Source organism: Manduca sexta, chromosome 24, assembly GCF_014839805.1.
Source record: "Manduca sexta isolate Smith_Timp_Sample1 chromosome 24, JHU_Msex_v1.0, whole genome shotgun sequence".
Classification (NCBI taxonomy): Eukaryota; Metazoa; Arthropoda; class Insecta; order Lepidoptera; family Sphingidae; genus Manduca; species Manduca sexta.
In genome coordinates this window covers 877,796-888,023 of record NC_051138.1, presented here as the reverse complement: position 1 = coordinate 888,023, position 10,228 = coordinate 877,796, and the positions used below count along the sequence as shown (strand labels likewise).

The following is a 10,228-nucleotide window of genomic DNA, read 5'->3' as shown; positions in this document are numbered from 1 at the left end:
GATTTTAATAGTTGTTTAGAAATAATAATTATTCTTATTCTTTGTTTTGACGTATCATAAGTGCAACTTTGTTCGCCTACGTGATAAATAAAGTATTTTATTTTATTTTTTTTATTTTATATATGCACCACCTTGAACACATAAACTCTTTTGTTTAAGTCGGTTAATAAATAAAAGCCAAATATTAAAAATACATTTTTATTCCAATGTCATGCACATCTACAATTTGATTTTCCACTAAGAGTAACATCGTGATATCTTTGTGCTATACCTCGGGGAGCTAACCTGTCTGTTGTTATAGACAACAGTCTATCCGATTGTGCAAAAAGCGGTGTGTGGTGGACACGGCGGAGACATTTGACTTTGAATTTTAATAATCATATTTAGTATTTTATTTTGTTTCTTATATAACAATGACAAGAATAGCCAAATATCTCTTGTGTGATATTAAACGCCGGGACTGCTCATATACAATTTTCCCGAGCGAATAGCTCGTCTCGACATTTAATTGCAAAAAAATTTAAATACAAGAGACCTCGTCTAAAAGTCTATGTAAATTTTTTCAAGATTGTTTTTTTACATAACAACAAATCACATTTATATGAAATATCGGTATTAAATTTTATTTTCATTAATAAGCACTTAACAAAGTCTGATCATTGACCTTGTTTGTATTGTTAAGCTATTGTTAAACAACTTTCAATTTCAAAGTTCAAATTCTCAGAAACTATTTCAACATATCGTTTTCTAACATAATATGAGATATACATACGTACTTGAATATGATTACATTATTTAAAACATCAGACGTATTAGTTTTGAAGAAGTTGTGGCATTACGTAGAAGTTGCTTTCTCACTTAAATTTCATTAAAACATTTAAATTTGTTTATAACTTGAGAATAATTGTTTTAAGAATACATAAACATATTGTAATAGCATTACAGTTAGTTTAATTTCTTAATAAATTATACTTGCATTACATAATAATTCAAAGAAACCATTAAGTTTTTTATTAAATGAATGAACATGTTTATTTTTTAGCATGCGAAATGAAAGCTCACGTCCGCAATGCATAAGCCACGTTGATTATACGAATGCGTAGCACGGCTTAGAACACACTACACGCGTAGCAGTAGAACCGTAGCGTTTCGTGCGTAGCATACAATTTCGTAGCAAACGCCGTGCAGTACTCCCAACTCTATAATTTGTGTAATTTGAGAGTGCTTGAACAATAGACAAAGTTTGACGCTAAAGTTCAACCCCTTAAGGCCTTATTCTAGTATATTGAGTTGAAAATTATTATCAAAAGTTGACTGTATATAAAGGTTGTTGCAGAAAAGGGGTTCAATATTCTCAAATCCACGAGAGAATATTTGTAACTCTTCAATAAACAGAAAATAAGAGCAACATTATTTCGGCTTATATCCCTTTCATGTCTTGGAAGTCATGTTGGTAATTTTAATGTGTTTTTGTTCGTCTTATTGCTCTAAATCAGGTAAAAGTCAACGGATACATTTTCTACGTGAATGTTATAATTTCTTAAATAATAATAATATTGTTAAAATTTGATTTGAGTGTCGTAATACTAAAATATCTGATCATAGAGTGATTCTTTTTTACACTATCTAATAATCTTCATACACATTCTTCCCCATACTTTTCATAACACCCTGTATAACAATGAACTGTACTCAACACCAATCTATCTTACTCACATAAGTTGAGAGTTACCAAACTCCATCCATTTGCGTTAATTAAATTATAGTTATAAATGCTGAACTTAATTTCGTTTTGATATTCTCCTGTGAATTATTATGTCGGCAGAGCCTTATGATCTATTTTCTTTGTGGGTTGTTACTTAGTCCTTGTTTTGAGGAAACGAAGTTTGATATAGATCATGTAGCTTAGAGCTTGCCTTATTATTAGCTTACGATTTTATTTATGAAAGCTACGACTAGTGTCCATAGATTGTTGATCTTTTTACTATTTCATGATGTCATAGAGTAAGTCTATATTCAATTCAAATCCTAAGAAACTCTTGCTTTTTCAGTGCAAAATCACTTAAACGTTGAAAGCCTCTCGTAAAACTAATGGCAATTAAGATCGCTTGCTTACGTTGCTATGTATGAGTCGGACAAAAAGTAGTATCTTTTTAGGATAGCATTATTAAGAATATTTGAATTTAAAAGATAATATTGAATTACACTTACATATTCAGTTGTAACGCGTACTGATAGAAATAAAAACTATGTTTCAATATAGTGGTGCTATATTGAAAAATGTTAAAGTTTCAATCTATTTAAATTGCTCACGAGTCTATTTCAACTTTTTATTTGTGTTCAACAGTCAGTTAAATTAAAGTTTCGAACATTTAAATTCATTCGTTTGTTGTCATGAGCACTTTAATATTAGAAAAATTATAAAACTAAAAACTTTTGCAAGCTCGATGCATCAAACTTTATTTCGTATAACGCTTCAGTTAAAACAAAAGATGATTTTTGTCTATTATTCAAACATTAATATTATATTATTATAACATTTGTTTTCATTGTTTAGTAACCAGTAAATGCAAATCACAGTTAAATTCATAAAGTTAATTTGATGTTTAACGTGTAATCCGCTTCGTATCCACCACACAACGCTAACCGTATGTAATTAACGGTTAAATTTAACTTATTTGTTTACCGCTGTTATGTAGCTTTTTAATTATTGCTATCCGTTTAACATTTAAAAAATGAAGACATTTCAAAGTTTGTTTCTCTTACAAAAGATAGTGTTATGATTAGTTTTTACATATTTCCCTATTTTGGTATCACTTTGAGGTTATTTTTTGCCATATTTATCTTATTAGTGTTTGTTTTTTCTTAACTTATTGTTTTTAATACATCAATAAATCCATATATAAATCAGTGATGACGCATTAATATAACGGAATTTGTACAATTTACTGCGCATGAGCACTACTTGTAGATGTCACGATGTCCTGTCTAATATTCGAATAAAGGACCTTTTGGTGACTGCAACGACTCGAACCGAAAAAGGCATATTTTCCTAGTTAACAGGCGGTATGGGATGTTATTTTGTTGTTTTTTGCTAGCACGTGCGAAATCAAAGGCCGCATAAAATCATAAAATCCCCAGGGAAGAAGTTATAATGAATATTACTGTGAGCAAAATGTATGCAACTAAAGTAGCATATCTTTTCAGTAGTTTGGAGCGAGCGGGCATAGATTTCACTTTAACCGCGACTTTAATAGCTGCCGTCAGGCGACTACAGACCACAGATAGAGTTTAAATTTTACATAAGTTTCCTATGACCTGGATAAATTTATAATTTTTAAGGTGAAAACAATTGAATAATTTTCATCAGTTTCAGGAATGTAAACAAAAATCTATCTAGTAATCAATTGAAATTTTTTGTATTGAAATAAAACTAAAAACTATTTAAACGGATTTTATCGCGGTTTTTTATATTATTATTTTCTCCCGACGTTTCGAAGACTTTGCAGCCTTCATGGTCACAATAATGTGATAAAATCCGTTTAAATAGTTTTTAGTTTTATTTCAATGTCTAACATTCGCGTAAACATAAGAAATCATTATTTTTTGTATTTTTTTGTAGTATATACTGTGTCGGCTTTATACCTAGATATACCTCGAAATTCTATTGGATCTAATTCCACTTACCATCAGGTGCATTTGTGTCAATTTGACGTGAATATAACACCTCTGATTTTAAAAGCTATGACGATCTAGACCAGTAGTTCCTGAACGTTCAATATTGTTACCCTTGTGATCTATGTGGAAAACTTATTTATCCCGCCTTAAAAATGCTATCAAAACAAACAATAGAAGCAAATACACACATCTTTATTAATCATAATGATTTCTTATGTTTACGCGAATTTATTTCAATATCTTTATTAATCATAAATTGCACGACAGCCTTACAAATTTTAATGTCAGCTCTGTATATTTTTTTATTTTACGATCCTATATTTAGGTTCTTTATTACCCCCATGAAGTAGCTAGCTAGTAAATTATCTAATTTACCCCCGCCGGGGTTTCTACCCTTAAGGTTAGGAACCCAGGATCTACAGGGTGGCAATGTGTGAAACTTGATTTAACATATTACAGTTTGATAATGTAACGCCAATATTTTGCGTTCCCGCCTGTGTGTGAACGGTATTGTTCAAAGTACTCTAGTAGATCGATCAGCACAGGAATTTTAACCACAGTTGAGATTTTACTTTATTTAAACAATTTCACTGTGGTCTATCGTTTTTCGCAAAATTCCCGAAGCATTATTCTCCCACAAATAAATACGAGAGTTGTAATTTCAAAAACAATTATTGGATATACATACCGAAAATGTTGATTAAAATTGTTTTAAAATACAAAATCGTTTTTTTGTTTAATTTTCCGAGAACAATTCAGAACACGATAAAAAACGCTTGGACAAATAGAAATATGTGAATCGCATTGGCAAATTAAATAGTTGTACAAATAAAAAATGAATTCTGCGAAACTGAATTATCCATTGTGTTATATCAACAAGGTTTTTGTCGCTGAGCTCGTGTTTTAATCTAGGACAGAAGAAAATCTTTAAGTAGCTGTTCTATCAGTCGTACTGTCGCGACTAGCCCTTATTTAATTTTACTCTTTACGAGCAAAATTATTCATGAATGTTATAACTACATCTCATTCAGGAATCTGTTAGTCCATTTATTATAATAAATTAAGGAAACTCTCTTTGATACTCCCATTTAGCGTACTTGGCCGGCGTCCAACACTTAAATAATTAGAGGTATGGGCTAATGCCATCATAAATACATCCCATAATATCTAACGACTTGGGGTCGGTTTCGGTTCGCTTCTCCCCAACTTGGAACTTGCTTTTATAGCACAATTAATGTATGAGGCGCTATATTTGTAATTTTAGGTGGAAGGGTGTCTTATTGACGTATGGGGTGTTAGATCTATGTTTAAGATTGCATTCTGAAGGATACAGAGGTTACCTACGTTGTGTTGTGGATTCATAGATTGAGTGAGATTTATAAATAAAACCTGACCTTTAGAACATTCTCAGGTATAAATAAAATGTAGGTTAAAACGTAAATATGCTACAAATAGCGCTTTGTAAGATGGAACGGTGTATAATTTATATTGGATATAATGGATAAGGTCAAGGGGCCCTACTCCGTCTATAGAGGCGGATCCGTCATTTTGCAATTACGAGCGTTCTATTCGAAAGACAGATTTGATAGCCATAAAGATCAAAAACTAAAGAACCCCTATTTACCTATATGGCTATCAAACCTGGACAGGTTTGATAGCCATAGAAGGACTTCTATAACAACGCCCGTAAATCCGAAAAGACATACCCTTGTAAACGGAATAGGACCCCCTGAACTTAACAGAAAATAGTTTAAATTGCGGTATTTTCTAAGATGAAATGAAATAGGTTTTTATGCCGGCCTATTCTTCGTTTGAGGTTAATACTTCGAATCAAACGCAATATGCCGCGGACGTGCGAAAACTGCTCCCAATCCCGACCACGTCAATGGTCGACACCCACAATATCCCCGGTAGTTAAAATGGTCATTGTTCACGCATGAGTTTATGTTTTCTGGTAGTGACAGCTTAATAGGTGAAACGCTTTTCATATATGTAACTTTGTAATAAAAATTACCATTTTTGTTTAATATTGCAGTGTGTTTAAAGCATTTTTTAATTATTATTCGACGTTATGCTCCAATAAATGGCAGTTTATCACACTTTTATTAAAAAATAACCTCCAAAATGATACCGCAGCTATATTAAGGGAGATATACCCTGATAACGATATTAATATTACTTCTACATAATCCCTTTCGGAGAAAAGTCATATTAAAATCTAATATTTACACGCTATTTACATACTTAGTGAAAATAACACCATCAAAACGGTTTACACAAAATCTTATAATAATATTTTTTTGTTAATTAAGATTGTCCTAATATAAAACAACGTAAAGAACAAATTACATAATCATGAACACAATATAATTCGTACAAGGAAACATGCGATCAAAGCCGAAAATATTCTAAACAGAAAAAAAGGAAATGAGTTCATTAATTACTTTATATTTTTTTAATTATTTAACGAAATAAATTCTATATTCCTAGTTATTACTGAAATTCTCCAGTTGGCGGTGAAAATATCTTAATTCAAATACAATAAAAAACATGTGTTAAACGTGGGCTTTCTGAGAAGGTAGTACCGTCGCCTATTTGCCGTAGTTTAATGTCGACGGACGTCATTGGCATGTTGTCAAAAAAAAAGTGATTTATAGAATTTCATGTCAACTGTCGGCACCCCTATATTAGAAAACCTAAACTTTACACAAAATATATTTAATTTCACTAAAATTCTATCTTGTAATGCTATGTAAAAAGAATTAGGCTATATTATAAAATATATAAAATTGCAAAACAGGGAGATCGATACGAATCGTAAACATTATATCGAGGCGATAGACTTTGTCACCGTGGACCTATCGAGGTCGATAAAATGCTTAACCTTTTATCCATTCTACCTAGTAGGAGTCTCGCAGTAAACACTTCATGCTGCCTTCACTATTATGTACAAAATTACTTATATTCAGTCGCTTTATCACTTGAGCCTTGGGCTTACGTGGTGTCATTGAGTCGTCTTCGTCAGATGTCGTTCGCGTCACCTACGTAGCCCTCGTCGGGACTTTCTGAACAGATGTCTGCTGCACACTTTGCATTCGACACTTGAGGCAAGGGCTTGAGCACGCTTTCGGAGCCCTCGCCGGGCATCCGAGCGTCCGTGGTCTGTGTGTCAACGCACCGAGTCTCCACCTGGTAGCACCTGCCGGGACCTTCGGCCACATTCATCGGCACCATCACTGCACAAGTTCCTTTGGGATTGACCCATGAACTGCAAGCCTCAGTGGGTGCACAACACTGAACTGGATCCGTCTTGTATCCCTCAGGTGGGGATGGGACAAACTCTTCGTTGTAATACACAGTTCCGTTTCCAACGAAGGCTATCTGTCGATTCCTGGGTATCGGATACCCATCTAATGTTCGACGAACGTTGCCGGCGTTAAACATCTCGAAATTTGGACAAGGTGGTACCACGGAATTGAACTCTGTGTCTTTGGCAAACTTACAGACTAACTTCTGCGCTTTGGGCCTGTTATGAGGCAAGGTCTGGTAGAAGGGTCCTACCACGGCATAATTTGACATCATTGGAGGCCGGCACGGATGCTTTGGTAGACCATAGTCGTAAGGATAGCCATCGTTGTCCAAAAAGCATCCAGGATTTAGATGCACGTCAGCAGAATGCTGGTACATATTATTCAAAGTGTTTGGAGCTATGTTCATAGTATTCATAGCTTGTTGGTCTTGCCACGTGACTTGGCGCGGCATAGCGGGTGCGGTGAACGCGGTCTCCTCTTCAAATCCGTCACCTCCGGTCTGAGCTTTGTACACTGACATCACAGTGTTCTCATCGTGTGCATTGTTCGCCACTGTTTCCGCGTCGCTAATTAGGTCAGGATTTCTGTCGACGAAGCCTTTCATGTTATCGCTTTGATACACATCGCTCGTCTCGTAATCACGGTTCGTTTGTACCGTGTAGTGTAGTGCGTGATGCGAGTGTGCGTTCACAATGACGCTCCCATTGTTTTTCGGTATGTTTCCGTTGCTTCTGCTGGATGGCAGTATTTGATTGCACAGAGCCACGTCCTTTCCGCTTTCTTTTTTCTTCCGACTCCTCGTGTCGGTTTTGAATTTAAGCATAACTACAGCTATTATGGCTATCAATAACACTATTATGAGAAACACTACTGTAACTATCACAACAAGATGTCTTTGAGGGAAGGTAACTACAACCACCACCGGTTCCTCTTTCATTAAAATTCGTAATGTGTAATTTGCCCGCGACCTCCCTGCCGGGTTCTCCGACACACATGTGTAGGTGCCGTTATCCTCATTGCCTATGTTTAATATGTATAGCTCACTTTTTTTGTCAGTGAGTCCGTTTTCCACGTAATACACGCGGGGTTCCGGCGACATGGTCGAATAATTATGAATGACCTGTCCCTGATATAGCCAGGTTATTTTTGCCTCTGGTATAGCTTTCACTAAGCATTCGAGTGTTACGTTATTGCCCGCGTTCGTCTCTAAAAACACGGACGTAGGACTCATTTTGGGTTGGCAAGCGAGCTCGTTTACGGCCACACTAGTGATGGTACGCTTCCTCAAACGTTCGGGATGCGAGCAAATTGGCTCGACCGCGTGCGGCATATTGAAATTCATCAGCCAACTATGTAAATCTCTCAAGTGGCAATCGCAATTCCAATTATTATTTTGCAGGTTGATTCCGCGGAGCGTATCGGGAAATAAATTTTCACCTTGGATATTGGATAGCCTGTTGCCGTTCAGTCGCAGCCATTCGAGATGATTCAATCCGGAAAATGCTTCTCTCTCGATCGACTCAATTTTACAATCGCTTAGTTCTAAGGTGTTTAAATAAGACAAGTGCTGGAAACAGTGAGTTTTGATGCTCGTGATCGGGTTGTTATTGAGCGACAGCCTCATCAGAGACGGGAAGTATACAAAGTTGTTCGACGGTATTACTGTCAGATAGTTATTAGACAAATCAAGCTCCACCAAATTGGCTAATCCCTTGAAAGCTTGATTGTCTATTTTCTGCAGTCTACATCTTTGTAGATATATTTTCTGAAGGTCGAGAAGGCCGAGCTTGTGGAACGTCTCCTTCTGCAGTACCTGAAGATCGTTGCCGGTGAAGTCGAGGACTTGTGTCTCGGAATCGAGGGCGTTCGGTATCGCCTTAAGGTCTTTCTCGGAGCACTCGACGTACCGCTTGCCGTTCTTCCATTTGCATATGCACTGCGACGGGCACGCGATGGCCGGCAGTAGAATGCAGGTCGTGCAGAGGGCGATGAGGCGCACGTCCACGCCGCGTCTCACTCTCATGTTGGCTCAAGCCATCCGGGCCGTGGCGCACTCCGCGAACATAATCTGTAACAAGCGTAAAATATAAATGAACAACATCATCAACGTTTATTGTTACGAATAATTTCGTTTCGTCTTATTATTCCGGGTCCGTACCTAATTCTTGAATGTTACGCGTCGAAAATTTTCTTTGAATATCCGAAATGAGCTCTGTTGGAATTTGGAAAAGACGGCGACGAAATTATTTTAAGGTTAAAAAGAGCGGGATGATTTCGACACGCCGGGAATTAGGGAGATTAATAATTCGCATGACCGAAATTCTCGGACAACAAACATTTAGATTTTCCATTATGTCTAAGCGATGTCGGATGCTGTTTTTACATTGATGTAAATTGGAATCGAGCGCAGCGCGAGGACCGAATATCTCCGTTACAACAGCCGTGACAACACGAGTTTAACGGAGTGGCAAATTAAAAGTAGATATCAGTTTGGACATTGACAAGGGTGGGTCGAATCTCTTTTTATTTTAATTTCCAAAACTGTCTATCGTTACTCGGGTGTCACTGTATTTGTTGATCTCTGAAATACAATTTGCCCTGGCGCTATATTATGCATGCCGGTGTTACAATATTTATGTGGGGAGTCGACCCGGACTTATTCTATCCGACGTTTCTGGGTTCCGCCTTGTTTGTAATGTTTCCGAATCTTGTATTTTACCTTTGATGGTTCGTACGGTTGAGGAATAATAATGAAGGTCGTTATAATGAATGACGTTGTGTTATATTCCATATTGCGTAGGATTGTGCTGATGTTAATATTTCCTTTTTCCTCTTGTGGTGAAAGGTTATTTGTATGCGTGGAGCTATGCTATACAGAATTTTGTCTAAATTACGATTGGGGTGTTTTATCCGAGTGAACACGATTTTCGCATAGCATATTGCCAGGAATTGACAGCTCAGTAGCCTCGGTAATGTTAGCGGGATTACTTAATCCCCCTTTTGCTACGCCTGATGATACGATTTTATTGGTATTGCCCAATCGTGACAGCCTAACCAATCTGTTTAAAAACTATCTCTACCGTTTGGAAAACATACTATCAAGCAGTTATAAGTTATTCCAATATTAAAATGATAAGATAATTTAGTCAAGAAACATCATCGCCATCGTTTGTTGTTACTATGTAAAAGATAGATATAAAAATACTGGCAAACGTTTCATGATCATAAATTGCTTCTTA

General features: G+C 36.1%; 1 protein-coding gene across 1 annotated transcript; it reads right to left on the bottom strand.

The window, feature by feature from the left end:
• Positions 1–218: 218 nt before the first annotated feature.
• Positions 219–9,051, bottom strand: LOC115440480. The gene has a single exon (XM_037442542.1). It carries the CDS (start codon positions 9,010–9,012, stop codon positions 6,700–6,702), a length of 2,313 nt encoding a protein of 770 aa, XP_037298439.1. The 5' UTR covers positions 9,013–9,051; the 3' UTR covers positions 219–6,699.
• Between the last annotated feature and the right edge of the window lie 1,177 nt (positions 9,052–10,228).

Excerpts from the sequence above, each read along its gene's own strand:
- LOC115440480 (XM_037442542.1), bottom strand. The coding sequence starts at position 9,012 with ATGAGAGTGAGACGCGGCGTGGACGTGCGCCTCATCGCCCTCTGCACG.